Source organism: Phyllobates terribilis, unplaced genomic scaffold (genome assembly GCF_046119375.1).
Source record: "Phyllobates terribilis strain yellow unplaced genomic scaffold, ASM4611937v1 Scaffold_4__5_contigs__length_816908805, whole genome shotgun sequence".
NCBI lineage: Eukaryota > Metazoa > Chordata > Amphibia > Anura > Dendrobatidae > Phyllobates > Phyllobates terribilis.
The window spans coordinates 78,744,657-78,760,019 of NW_027362764.1; the positions used below are offsets into that span (position 1 = coordinate 78,744,657).

The window sequence follows — 15,363 nt, forward strand, 5'->3', positions numbered from 1 at the left end:
TTGTAATCATTTAACTGTTTTCATTTTATCAGTATTAAGGATGGTCCCCTTTTTTTTTTTTTTCTCCAACTTTAATTTATTCAAAATTGCAAGTTGAACGTCCCTCCCCTTCCTAATTTTCCTATTGGTTTAAGTGTTCCTGTGGGTGTTCCCTATGTAACTGGCATCCATTTTGGACCTTTAAAAACCCATCCATTCTCATGCTGTACACATTTGTTTTTTTACTTGAAAAAGACGCCGGTACGGCGTTGAAATGCGTTGTTAATAAAAAGCCTTTTTCATCATCATCATCTTCATCTCTGAAGAATTGATTCACTTCAGCAGCGCAGCCCACCTACGTGTTTATCCAACTGGATCTAATATCTCCTGGAGGATTCATCTTCCAGCCATGGGGCAGCAGCAGCTGGTTTTCTTCATGCCTTCATAGGAGTTGTGCCTGTCACAACTCCATCAGGTGAGTGTAACCGGCATTCTCCTACTCTCCCCCCATAGGGTATCACCCTATTGTGCGCTCTGTTTCCCACATTTAGATCTACAAGGTACAGATAATGACATAGATCAATTGCTAGGTGCACTCTCCCATAAGAACATGTTACAAATAACCACCATACATCAAATACTGCAGTTTGGTTGAACAAAATGGCAGGTATAGAGGATCATATAGGCAGAAACATGTAGGTATATGGTATAATAAAGATATAGAACTCAAAACCAGGCGTCCCTGGAGAAAATATTTAACCTCAGTATAGCACCTATATAATGGCTCATATAACACATATATAACTATACAAATCCAGTGTGCGAGCAAAGAACCTGAAATGCAGACTAGTGTAGCCACTCCAACCTGTCAAAGGCAGTGTTACTCATATAGACCCACATGTGGTGGGATGAAGAGGAATACATGTGGATGTAGCGGGGAAAATGGGAGAGGGACCATAGGAGTGAGCAAAGCCCACGCGTATCGCCGTCAATACGGCTTCATCAGGGCAGGTCCTGATGCTTGAGGGTCAATGCACATATATATACACAATGTGATTACCCGGTTCCACAATCTGGTGTGCGGGGCGCACTATCCCCGGAGCAGGAAGAGGAAGTAAGTGAAAGAACAAGTCACATGAGAGGTATCACATGACACCTACCCATAAGGCAAAGCGCTGTCAGCGCCTGCACAGACCAATGGAAAAACAAGTGTGGACAAAGACGCCCACACACAATATGGAGCGTCGGGGAACAAGGGACTGAATGCATACAGTACAGACCAAAAGTTTGGACACACCTTCTCATTTAAAGATTTTTTTGTATTTTCATGAAAATTGTACATTCACACTGAAGGCATCAAAACTATGAATTAACACATGTGGAATTATATACTTAACAAAAAAGTGTGAAACAACTGAAAATATGTCTTATATTCTAGGTTCTTCAAAGTAGCCACCTTTTGCTTTGATGACTGCTTTGCACACTCTTGGCATTTTCTTGATGAGCTTCCAGATGTAGTCACCGGAAATGGTCTTCCAACAATCTTGAAGGAGTTCCCAGAGATGCTTAGCACTTGTTGGCCCTTTTGCCTTCACTCTGCGGTCCAGCTCACCCCAAACCATCTCGATTGGGTTCAGGTCTGGTGACTGTGGAGTCCAGGTCATCTGGCGTAGCACCCCAACACTCTCCTTCCTGGTCAAATAGCCCTTACACAGCCTGGAGGTGTGTTTGGGGTCATTGTCCTGTTGAAAAATAAATGATTGCCCGACTAAACGCAAACCGGATGAAATGGCATGTTGCTGCAAGATGCTGTGGTAGCCATGCTGGTTCAGTATGCCTTCAATTTTGAATAAATCCCCAACAGTGTCACCAGCAAAGCACCCCCACACCATCACACCTCCTCCTCCATGCTTCACGGTGGGAACCAGGCATGTAGAGTCCATCTGTTCACCTTTTCTGCGTTGCACAAAGACACGGTGGTTGGAACCAAAGATCTAAAATTTTAGACTCATCAGACCAAAGCACAGATTTCCACTGGTCTAATGTCCATTTCTTGTGTTCTTTAGCCCAAACAAGTCTCCTCTGCTTGTTGCTTGTCCTTAGCAGTGGTTTCCTAGCAGCTATTTTACCATGAAGGCCTGCTGCACAAAGTCTCCTCTTAACAGTTGTTGTAGAGATGTGTCTGCTGCTAGAACTCTGTGTGGCATTGACCTGGTCTCTAATCTGAGCTGCTGTTAACCTGCGATTTCTGAGGCTGGTGACTCTGATAAACTTTCTTTGTAGCGCTTTATTGTTTTTGCAACTGCACTTGGGGACACTTTCAAAATTTTCCAAATTTTTTGCACAGACTGACCTTCATTTCTTAAAGTAACGATGGCCACTCATTTTTCTTTACTTAGCTGCTTTTTTCTTGCCATAATACAAATTCTAACAGTCTATTCGGTAGGTCTATCAGCTGTGTATCCACCTGACTTCTGCACAACACAACTGATGGTCCCAACCCCATTTATAAGGCAAGAAATCCCACTTGTTAAACCTGACAGGGCACACCTGTGAAGTGAAAACCATTTCCGGTGACTACCTCTTGAAGCTCATCAAGAGAATGCCAAGAGTGTGCAAAGCAGTCATCAAAGCAAAAGGTGGCTACTTTGAAGAACCTAGAATATAAGACATATTTTCAGTTGTTTCACACTTTTTTGTTAAGTATATAATTCCACATGTGTTAATTCATAGTTTTGATGCCTTCAGTGTGAATGTACAATTTTCATAGTCATGAAAATACAGAAAAATCTTTAAATGAGAAGGTGTGTGCAAACTTTTGGTCTGTACTGTATGTCAATGCGAGCATGGATTCTCCTGCAGGATGGTAAAGGTTAAATGCAAACCAACAGATGTGAAAGTATGCATAATGAGTAAAGGAGGAAAAGGAAGGGGAAGAAAAAACGATCAGAGATAACTAATATATAGCCCAATAAGATATGGGATACTTAACCCAAATAGTCATCATTGAAGATCCATATATTGAAGGGGGTGGGGGAAAGGGGAATATTGAATATGAAGAGAAAGATCTGCACGTCCAGGTGCACATGGACGCGCACATCAGAGAATGTAATATGCAACATGCACAGCGACGTTATTATGTACATGTGCATGTTTAAATCCCTGAGGACAAAGAGCCACCAATAAAACATAATTGGACAATTATGTTTAGTAATGTATATATATATGGAGAGAGAGATGCTAAGATTTATTCAGGGCCATATATCACGGTTCATAATTGGTTGGGGGCGGTATGTCCCCAAGAGAAAAGGGTACTAAAGAGGTACCGCATGAGCAATGTAAAATAAAGCAAATGATAAATAAGTAAGAGGGAATATATATTTTTTGATGTAATGAGATTGACTCCCTGTCAATTCTATGTAGCAACAGATCAGTATAGGAGAAGAAATAGCGACATGATATGATCTTCTGGAAGTGTCATTATTAATAGAGTCCATTACCCAGTGCATATATGCAGTGCGAATTGATTAAGGACCCAAAAGATAATTCATGCCAGTCAGATAAGGCATTACTGTGATGTTGCAACAATTGTCCAGGAGTTGGATTCCCGTTCTTTATAGAATAAGGTAGTCCCATCCAAAGAGAAATCCAAAGAAAAGAGCAAGAGGACAACACAGATGAATGAGGAGGCAGATCCATAGTCCTGATCCAGGTTAACACAGAAAGCCAGTGTAGAGGAGTTCTTCGTTGAGTCCCAACGGAGCAACCGAGGGTAGTGTAAATTTCCACCTGGATTCCATGCGTAATAATAAATTGTGGCTACTACCACCTCTGTTGTTGTGGATTTTCTGTGAGCCAAAGACAGAAACACTATGAGGTTTGCCACCATGTTCGGTCAAGAAGTGTGAGGCTATAGGGGTAAGTGTTTTTTCTTTCCTAAAATCCAAAGATGCTAAATGTATAGTAGATAGATTCTGAGTTTCTGAGCCCGCCTCCTCAGTTCTTGGGATGTTTGGCCCACATATACTTTAGGGCAGGAGCAAATAATTGCATAGACGACTTTTTTAGTCTTGCAATTAATGTACGATCTAAGTGGATGATACTGATTGTCCAAAGGATTACAAAAATAGTTTCTTGTGGGACGCATGTAGGGGCAGACGTTGCAATCACCACAAGGAAAGGAACCCCTCAAGGAGAAACCATGGTTCAGCCTGACAGTAGGTCTAACAAAATGGCTGGACGTGAGCAAATCACGAAGATTGGGGGCTCTCCTGTCAGCCATCAGGGGTTTAGGACTAACAATAGTAGAAGTTTGTGTATCAAAGGTGAGTACAGACCAATGTTGATTTAAAATATTCCTCACCTGATTCCAACCCGCACTGTGACTGGTAATGAACCTGGGGGCAGTGTCCGATGGTCGATGACGTGGTGTCAAGAGGGATTCCTGGTTTTGAATCTTGGTCCTCTGGAAAGCCCTCGATATGATCTTTTTGGGGTATCCCCTTTGCTTGAGCCTCTCCGTTAGCTCCCTCGCCTGTTTATAAAAGTCAGCGTCTTGGGTACGATTCCGTCGGATACACAGGAACTGACCGACAGGAATCCCTTTCCTAGTATGTGATGGGTGGAAGCTGTTATATCGGAGCAAGCTGTTGGTAGAGATGGGTTTGCGAAAAAGATCAGTAATCAGTCTCTGATCCGAGATGGTAATCCTTAGGTCCAAAAACGTGGCGGTACTAGAGGAAATAGAGTGGGTTAAGAAGATGTTATGGGTGCTATGGTTCAAGTCACAGATGAATTGTGAGCAATCTTCCTCTGTGCCCGACCAAACAAAAAATACATCGTCTATGTACCTGTGCCAGTGGGATACCCATTGTTGAAAGGCCGTCATCTGAGACACCACCGTTTCCTCCCACCATCCTAAGAAGATATTTGCATATGCTGGCGCACACCGTGCACCCATTGCCATGCCTGAGATTTGATGGTAGTATTGTCTATCAAACAAAAAATAGTTATGACAGAGTATGAAATTTAACAAATCAATAATAAAAGAGTTATGCATGCGATTTTGATCGTCCATTCGATCAAGAAAGAAGGTGAGAGCTGTAACACCGTCCTTATGAGCAATATTGGAGTATAATGATTCCATTTTGCAAGTAACGGTTAATGATTTGTCTGGAAGGGTGATGTCACGGCATATTTTGATAAAGTGGAAAGAGTCCCTGATATACGAGGGTAAGGAAATGACCAAAGGCTGTAAGAAGAAATCCACATAAGAACCAGCAGAGGCTCCCTATGCTAGAAACGATGGGCCTTCCTGGTGTCCGCTCGATATCCTTATGCACCTTGGGCAAAAGGTAAAAGGTAGGTGTTACAGGATGTTCTACCTCAATAAATGTCTTTTCATTTGGGGAGATCACCCCGAGATCACAGGCTTGATTTAGTAGCTTCTGGAATCATTTGAGATATACCTGTGTTGGATCCGAGGGAAATCTCTGGTAGAACCGGGGGTTGCTGAGTTGTCTCGATGCCTCCTCCAGATAGAGGTGTACGGGCCAGATGACGACGTTGCCCCCCTTGTCTGCCTCCTTGATGAGAAAACTAATGTTATTTTTAAGTCCAAGCAATGCCTTCCTCTCGGTTGGTGTAATGTTAGAGGGAAAAGATGTACGTGCTGACATTTTCATAATATCCCTCCTAACGAGGTTAAAAAAGATTTTTACAGCAGGTACTAAGGCAAAAGATGGACTAACCGCAGATTTAGCCTTTTGTGGAAACATCCGCCTACCTGTAGTTGATTCATTTTCATTAAGTAGGTCCAGTAGATCTCTGAAGGTCTGGCGATCGTCCTCCGGTAAGTTCATTTGCATTTGTATTCAGCCCCATGTAGTCAGTACTTTGTAGGACCACCTTTTTCTGAAATTAACTTTGCTCATCTAGAGGCTGAAATTTTTGCCCATTCTTCTTTGCAAACTCGCTCTAGCTCCGTGAGATTGGATGGAGACGTCTGTGAACAGCAGTTTTCAAGATTTATATTTTTAAAATATTTAGAAAACCCTGTATCATTCCCTTCCCAATTCACAAATACATTCTACTTCTTGTTGGTTTATCACATAAAATCCAAACTAAAAACAATTAATTACTGTATGTGGGTGTAACTTGAAAAAATGTGGAAAAGTTCACATGGTATGAATACTTTTTCAAGGCGCTGCAATTCTGTAGCTTTTACCACTAATGACCGAGAACAACTTGTGAAAAATAGATGCTCCAACATATGGATCGCATTGGTAACAAACGCTAAAAGATAGCAGCTAATGCTTCGTTCTAAGGGGCGTATGACTTTGTTAGAATGATCTGCACTCACTGTGTGTTTCTCCAAGGTGAAAGTTAAATGGACCCCGATGCACATCCCTTTATCAAGTATCAGAAACAATTTAAAGTAGTATATCAAGTATAGAGGACAAGAACTACTCTAAGCCTGAAACGCGTTGGCTTTATTTTTTCACATGTTATCATGATTGCCAAGATGAAGTTTTTATAAGGATGTGAATAAAGTTACAAGAGATTTTACTGCCCAAGAATTTCTTTCTCAATATTTTTGTAGATACTAGTATTTTCAGGCCATTTATCTGACCATTTAACAGTCTTAGTTGGCCCATACATGAATAAAGGGTGGATTCTTACCTGCAAGGCATGGCTTCTACTCCAGTGGACTAATTCGGACCATGGTCCCCATTCATTTCAGTCAATATTTACTGTTATAATGTTACCATATAAGAAGATTTCTGATTATTATCCTTCAGATTAATAAGATCCCTAATATTTGCTATTATAGGTGAGCTAAAAAACTATTTGGGGGAAATTTATTAAGACCGGCCTTTTATAAGACAATTTTATCAGCATGCCTATAGCATTTAACGAATGCGGTCCATCTTTCTCGTTCTGTGCACCAAATTAAATCTATTCTAGCTACAGAAAATGTCCTAAATTATAGCACATCTGTTGGCCTATTGGGGTCCTCGTCCCTCCTGCTAGACCACCCCAAGTTGTCATCACTTTTCAAAAGTATCTAGAGAAGCGCTATTCCGCAAAAGTGCCTCCATAATTTTTCATGCAGCGATTTTAACCTGACATAAATTCCCTCTTTTATTTTTAATATATACTTCTAATTATTCCCACAAATTAAATTCAATTGCATCTATAATTGTCCTTTAAATCTATCTATAGTATTGGCGGCTGTCCACATGATGCAGAAATCTCCTCCACTGATAATCCAACATGTACATTTAGTTCAGGTTAATTCTGCTTCATGTGCAAGGGTTTGCGCAACCCTCTTTTATAAGAAAAAGGAACTGTACATATATACAGTACAGACCAAAAGTTTGGACACACCTTCTCATTTAAAGATTTTCTGTATTTTCATGACTATGAAAATTGTACATTCACACTGAAGGCATCAAAACTATGAATTAACACATGTGGAATTATATACTTAACAAAAAATTGTGAAACAACCGAAAATATGTCTTATATTCTAGGTTCTTTTAAGTAGCCACCTTTTGCTTTAATGACTGCCTTGCACATTCTTGGCATTCTCTTGATGAGCTTCAAGAGGTAGGCACCCAAAATGGTCTTCCAACAATCTTGAAGGAGTTCCCAGAGATGCTTAGCACTTATTGGCCCTTTTGCCTTCACTCTGCGGTCCAGCTCACCCCAAACCATCTCGATTGGGTTCAGGTCTGGTGACTGTGGAAGCCAGGTCATCTGACGTAGCACCCCATCACTCTCCTTCTTGGTCAAATAGCCCTTACACAGCCTGAAGGTGTGTTTGGGGTCATTGTCCTGCTGAAAAATAAATGATGGTCCAACTAAACGCAAACTGGATGGAATAGCATGCCGCTGCAAGATGCTGTGGTAGCCATGCTGGTTCAGTATGCCTTCAATTTTGAATAAATCCCCAACAATGTCACCAGCAAAGCACCCCCACACCATCACACCTCCTCCTCCATGCTTCACGGTGAGAACCAGGCATGTAGAGTCCATCCGTGCACCTTTTCTGCGTCACACAAAGACGCAGTGGTTGGAACCAAAGATCTCAAATTTGGACTCATCAGACCAAAGCACAGATTTCCACTGGTCTAATTTCCATTCCTTGTGTTCTTTAGCCCAAACAAGTCTCTTCTGCTTGTTGCCTGTCCTTATCAGTGGTTTCCTAGCAGCTATTTTACCATGAAGGCCTGCTGCACAAAGTCTCCTCTTAACAGTTGCTGTAGAGATGTGTCTGCTGCTAGAACTCTGTGTGGCATTGACCTGGTCTCTACTCTGAGCTGCTGTTAACCTGCGATTTCTGAGGCTGGTGACTCGGATAAACTTATCCTCAGAAGCAGAGGTGACTCTTGGTCTTCCTTTCCTGGGGCGGTCCTCCTGTGAGCCAGTTTCTTTGCAGCGCTTGATGATTTTTGCAACTGCACTTGGGGACACTTTCAAAGTTTGCCAAATTTTTCGGACTGACTGACCTTCATTTCTTAAAGTAATGATGGCCACTCGTTTTTCTTTACTTAGCTGCTTTTTTTCTTGCCATAATACACATTCTAACAGTCTATTCAGTAGGACTGTCAGCTGTGTATCCACCAGATTTCTGCACAACACACCTGATGGTCCCAACCTCATTTATAAGGCAAGAAATCCCACTTATTAAACCTGACAGGGCACACCTGTGAAGTGAAAACCATTTCCGGTGACTACCTCTTGAAGCTCATCAAGAGAATGCCAAGAGTGTGCAAAGCAGTCATCAAAGCAAAAGGTGGCTACTTTGAAGAACCTAGAATATAAGACCTATTTTCAGTTGTTTCACACTTTTTTGTTAAGTATATAATTCCACATGTGTTAATTCATAGTTTTGATGCCTTCAGTCTGAATGTACAATTTTCAAAGTCATGAAAATACAGAAAAATCTTTAAATGAGAAGGTGTGTCCAAACTTTTGGTCTGTACTGTATGTCAATCAAAACTAAGAGCACAAACATAAATAGAGCAAATCTATGCGGATTTCAGTAGGACGAGCAGAACATGTAATGGGAATAGTCCTCCTGACTCTCCACTGACAGAGGGTGTTGGGACAGAGACAGATCGGGCAGTGGATGGTAGCAGCTTTTTCCCATTGAGAACACATGCATACCTGCCTAAATTGAGCATGCATATGTATTAGGGATTCAGGAACATTAACCTTCAGACAAACGAGCGTTCATCCGAAAACTATTGGAGGTTTATGAGCATCTTTAACGTTCATCTCTCTCTTCATATAAATTGCTCTTTGAGCATTTCCAGCTCCCAGGCATGTATTTTGGTAAGATAGGTGCTTTAAAACAGGGTAATGGCATCTGAGTGTGCCTGCTTTACAGAGCTATCATGCGGATTCAAAGAATGTTTTATTTTATATTTTTATTTTCATTACATTGTTAAATGCCTTTTCTATATCTTTTTTCTCCACAGTAGTGTAATGGATTTTGAATATAAATGACATCATAACAATGTGATGGATCCAAATGATGACCAATGGGTCAATGTGTTTATTGGTCAATGTTGGTTGTGCCCATTCATAATCTGGATTTACACTGACTAATTTTCATGTTCTTAGGAACACTTATTTCCCATTAATCGGGTAGCGCAAATAGGCAGCCAATCACCAATCTTTTGGTTTACTTATAAGATAATTGTTCTTGGCAGCCCATCGTTCATCCTGTGCAAGTAGGACATGTTCTGCCGAGAACAATGGCAGCCAAAGCACACAGAGCGATCAATTACTAATTTGTCTGTGTGCATAAGAAATGTCATCTGCCTGTCTAAACAGGCTATTAAACAACTGCCAATCATGAAGTAAGTAGCTGATTGGTGGTTTTTTAAGGTCACAAATTGGATGGTGTAAACACACCCATAAGCTGGCCATACACATTAGACTTATGTTGGCCGAACCCACGGATGTTAATCGGTTCAACCGACAGACTAACATATATGGGGGCACCAACCAAATGATGGTCCTGGGAGATGTGAATCAAGCATTCCCTTTTACTGACAAACGATCACATTGTTCTCCGTAAGATAATCCACCGGCCAACGTGTTGAACGACAAGTTTCTCATAGAGAACACAGGAGCCCTCGGCCGAACGAGCTCTACTGGGTATGGGAATGTTGTCTGCGATGACTGTCAGCAGAATAATCTTTCAGCCGACAACCATCTAATGTGTATGGCCAACTTTATACTAACACACAAGAAAGATATTACGGCACAGAAAGTAAATGTCACACAGGAAAGCCGGAATATCTGTCTTCATCGTCTTATGTTTGGCTACATTTGTAGAATTTAGACTTTATCATCTGTGTATCTATTATAACAAGTCATTGTTTGACTCTTTTCTTTTCCTAGAGCATCAGAGCATCAGGACTCATTCTACTAGAGACCATTTTATTTGGATCACTTCTACTATACTTCCCAGTAAGTTTTCATTTATGTATGTATTCACACTGTTGGATACCTGCTGCTGGATTATGCATATTGTATACAAAAAAAACAAGTTGTAGCATCAAGGGCATTACAATAGATCTTTTAAGACCATGTTCACATGAATGGTATCACATGTGTTAACTGTCTCACCAATATTCATTATAAAATCAAAAGAGTGGAAAATGTTCTTAAAGTTTTTATATTGTGTAAATGTTACATATCAGCCCTGTCTTTTACACATTGTTTCTCAAGGGTCAGTCCCATCATTAGAAGTCATCACCTATCCAAAGGGTAAGTCACAACTTGCAGATCGGTAGATGTCCTGTGCACTAATCTGGAAAACTCTGAAATCCACCATACGCATGCGCAACACCACTCCTTTCATTCTTCATGAGACAGCTGAAGATAGCTAAGTACTTCCTTCGCCTTTCTCCAGCAGTCCAATCGGGGCAGCACAGTGGCTCAGTGGTAATCACTGTTGCTTTGCAGCACTGGGGTCTTGGGTTCAAATCCCACCAAGGACAACATCTGCAAGGAGTTTGTATGTTCTCCTTGTGTTTGAGTGGGTTTCCTCCAGGTTCTCCAGTTTCCTCCCACACTCCAAAGACATACTGATAGGGAATGTAGTTTGTGAGCCCCAATGGGGACAGTGATGATAATGTCTGTAAAGCGCTGTGGAATTAATGGCGCTATATAAGTGAGTAAAATAAATAATAAAATAGTGAACAGAGCAGTGGCTGTGTATGCAATGCCGTTTAGTGGCTTGTTCTCAGGACTGGTGATAGTTACAGCGTTCAGACCCCCAGTAATCCACAAGATATCACTTATCCAAGGAGTAGGTGACAACTTTTATTGATGGAATATCTCTTTAACGACAATCTCCCTTTAAGAGCATCATCTGCAATTTTTGCCCATTTAATGTCACAATTGTGATGCAAAAATTCATGAGAACCTGGTCAGAAAGATTGAATTAATTAAAACTGATTGATCACAGTGATGAATGCACAATTACAATATTCAGCAGTCCACACAATGGAGCAGTCAGCTATTTACATGAATTACATATGCTATCCAGTTATCATAGACCTTGCCAGCGCATTGTTGGTCTATTTTAAATCTTCATAAATGCTCTTGACATTTAGATATGACATTTTACACGGCTCCATCTATGCAATTTCTGTTGACCGAAAATGGTGCCTTGTCTTTGGGCTTTGGGTTTTCTCGAAGCTGTAGAGAGGGGAAAGCACAGCTAATGATAAAAAACACAAGCGGACAGAAGTTTTCTTTTAGGCTATTAATTATAATTAGACCTTTGTAATTACTATGTAATTACTACTCAGGGTTTTAAAAGCGAAAATAGATTCCTTCATTCGAGACCAAAGAAGCCATGGGGAATAAGAGAGGAAGGTGAAAGAAAAGTTCTCGAATAACTTAGAATAGAAATGAAATCTCCTCAATGACAATGACTTTGATGAGACACTAGACGAATCTTGACCTTTTTCCCATATTCTCAGGGACTAATTATATAAAAAAAAGTCTCCATAGTTAAAAAAAAAAACTGTATCTGGTCTTAAATAATGGCACTCGTAGCTGTACCAGATGCATAAAAACAGTTTTATTTGTCTAATGCTCTGACCCTTTTTGACCACATTTTTAAAGGGGGTGCCTAAGGTAATTAAAAACTCTACACAGGTAGCATCATTCAAATAATTTAATCACATCTTAAAGAAAAACTGTCAATAGGATTATCCCTTCTAAGCCGTCTATGTGGGCATGCAGGGCGTAGGAAGCTGAATAAAATGATACATTGATATATGTGATCTGATGTCTTATTCCAGAGAAATCCACATTTTTCTTAATATGCAAATTAGCTGTTACGATCTATGGGCGGCACATAGATCTCCCGTAGAATCTGCCTTCAGAGCTTATTTAATATTAAAGAAAGTGTTACCAGTGTGAGACATGTAAAGACTGACAGTCTGCTCTCCTGATCTACATGTCTCATACTCCTTTCAATTAGAATAAGCTCTGGAGACAGTTTCTCAAGGATTCTCAGTAATAAGACAGGAGATCGCAGATATCAAGGTGTCATTTTATTCAACTTTCTATGAGCTACATGCCAATCGTGGGTTGATCCTACTATCAGAATCCCTTTTAAACTTTAAAACTGCTACCTTTCATTAGTTTGCATACAGAGGACTGCCCAACAAGTTGGTCATCAACAATTAGCAATTCACCAGAAGTGGCCAATAGATTGCAAAAATATTTGTCAGAGCCTCTGTTAAAGATTCAGTAAAAAACGAAAAGAAAAAAAAAAAAAAATAGAAAATCATGCTGCATTTTTTAATTCTGCTTGAATAATTGACACTTTAATGAAGCTTGAAAGACCCCATTATCGTCAATTGCGTCAATTGGGCAGTGTTGGTGTCAGTTTCTCTGGCTTTACAGATCATGGTGATATTCCTTAGAGAATTGTAACTTTACAGATAGCTTCTGGTTGGTTGTTCTTCTTCGTTTTGGTTTGGCATGGTCAGGGTATACCTGAATTCAAAGATATTTACCAGCTGCCTAAAGCTAATGTATTTTCAGCAACGAAGTCTTGGCATTGACCTAATCATTTAATAACTTTCTCTGCAATGACATTTAAAGTTGATCACTCCATCACAGTAAATTTCAGCTCAATTATTTTTAGAATGTCAGAAAAACGTACAATAACTAGGATATTTGACACATTTACTATATAGTTGCGTTATTCTAACTGGAAATCTTGTTTACTATCAACAGAAAAAAAAATGTAGAAAAATATAGAAACTGACCATATGTAGTCATTATGCATTTGAACATCTTAAAGGAAATGTATAGGATTAGAAAAATATGGATATTTTTTATCTAGAAATAGCACCATGTCTCTCCAAGGGTCTTGTAATCATTGGTGCAAGAGACAAAAAGAGACATGGAGTCTCCTAAAGCAATAAACGCGATATGAAGTGGAGATATAGGGAGATTAGTGGGGGATGTGCTCACCCTCCGGGATTTTGCAAGTGCACATACAACCCTGATAATGGCTTGTAGAATTATGATCTGTCAGCTGCTGCTCCTTTCCTGAGCGATGGTGGACAAACAACACCACAGGATACACAATATTATAGAAGGAAATGCAGGACACAGGCACTGCTGATAATGACCGTCCAAAGAATGGAGAATGTAGGTAAGGTTCTTTTTTTTTGTAAGATATTCAGGCTACATATTTCGATACCGAATTGGTATCTTCATTTGTTATTTGTCAATTTCAACAGTTCCATGTGTTCGGCATCTTTTTCTATATTAACAGTTGTCTGAGGCAATGCCTCAAAGGTACGTTGAGTTAAATTTGGGACTCAGATTTTGCAACCTAGATTCTGGCTCTCAGGTAAAATGCACCTAAAGGGTCAGCTGTAACTAGTTCTCTATCACTGCACAGATGCAATGAAACATCAATATATGTAAAAGATCTTGTGTTATGATCTGCAACATGAACTAAGGAAAGATAGGGGAAAGCTGTCCCTACAGTAAGACTAAGCTGAATCCCTACAATGTAGCGGGCTGCCTGTTCCTAGTGAAGAGACCCGCCTTAGTCCTCGGCTAGTCTGAACGAAGACCTATAGAATTAAGGGAGGGGTCCCTAAAAGAACTAAGGACTGGGACAAAAATGGGACACCTCCTAAACAGAAGTTGTTGTAGAACACAAAAGACAAACTGACAAAAATGTACTTGAGGTCCCAGAGGACCAAGCAAACTGACAAAGATAGGCACCGAAGCTCCAGGCTAGCAAAACAGTCACACAACACTGAAGTCCAGCAAAGCCAGAAGGGCGGAGCTGGAATATAAAGGCAGATGGTCAAATGACCGCAAAACACAAGATAGAAAAAACTAACAGGAGGGTTCTAACAGTACCCCCTCTTTTATGAGGATCCTCCGGATCCTCCAGGCCCAGGCCTATCCGGAAACCTCCTGTGAAAAGCTTTAACAAGCCTAGGAGCAGAGACATCATCCGTCCTTACCCAGGAGTTGTCTTCGGGACCGAAACCCTTCCAGGAGACAAGGTACTGTAATCTCCCTCTATGCCATCTAGAATTCAAGATACGCAAAATTTCAAATTCGCCGTCTTCCACAACAGGAGGAACTGTGACAGTGGCATCCCTATCTGACACATCAGCCTTTTTCAACAAGGAAACATGAAACACAGGATTAATCTTCCAGGAAGTAGAGACATCCAACCTAACAGCAGACAGGTTAACAACCTGAAGCACTTTAAATGGACCCACAAACTTAGGACCCAGCTTTTAGAGGGAATCTTCAACTGCAGGTTCTTCGAGGACAACCAAACCATGTCACCCACAGTAAACAAAACCTCTTTACGTTTCCTGTCAAAATACTTCTTGGACTTCTTGTTAGCCTCTTGAAGGTTACAACATACATTAGTCCAAACTCTCTCCAAATCACCGGAAAAATTCTCCTCCTCCGGCACTGCCGACCCTAATTTGGAGAACGAACCAAAAGACGGATGTCTCCCAGTACAACAAAAAAAAGGAGAACACCCAGCAGAGGAGGATGTATGATTGTTAAGAGCAAATTCTGCGAGAGGCAGAAACTCAGACCACACCTTTTGATTGTCTGCCACAAAACAACGCAAAAACTGTTCAACATCCCGGTTCTTTCTTTCAGTCTGTCCATTAGACTCAGGATGATAACCAGATGAAAATGACAAATGGACTCCCAACCTGTCACAAAAAGCACGCCAAAAGCGAGCCACAAACTGAGGTCCTCTATCAGAAACAATATCTGTGGGAATGCCATGGAGTTTGACAATCTCCTTAACAAACGCCTTAGCGAGTGTCTTGGCGCAGG

The 15,363-nt window shown here is 40.7% G+C and overlaps 1 protein-coding gene across 2 annotated transcripts in view; it reads left to right on the forward strand.

The window, feature by feature from the left end:
- GPR158 (G protein-coupled receptor 158) overlaps window positions 1–15,363 on the forward strand; it is a 361,595-nt gene that overhangs the window by 200,306 nt on the left and 145,926 nt on the right. For both annotated transcript variants that reach the window (XM_073677528.1, XM_073677529.1), the window contains one exon: window positions 10,399–10,467. In XM_073677528.1, the coding sequence (XP_073533629.1) occupies window positions 10,399–10,467 (69 nt within the window). The remainder of the gene's footprint in view (window positions 1–10,398; window positions 10,468–15,363) is intronic.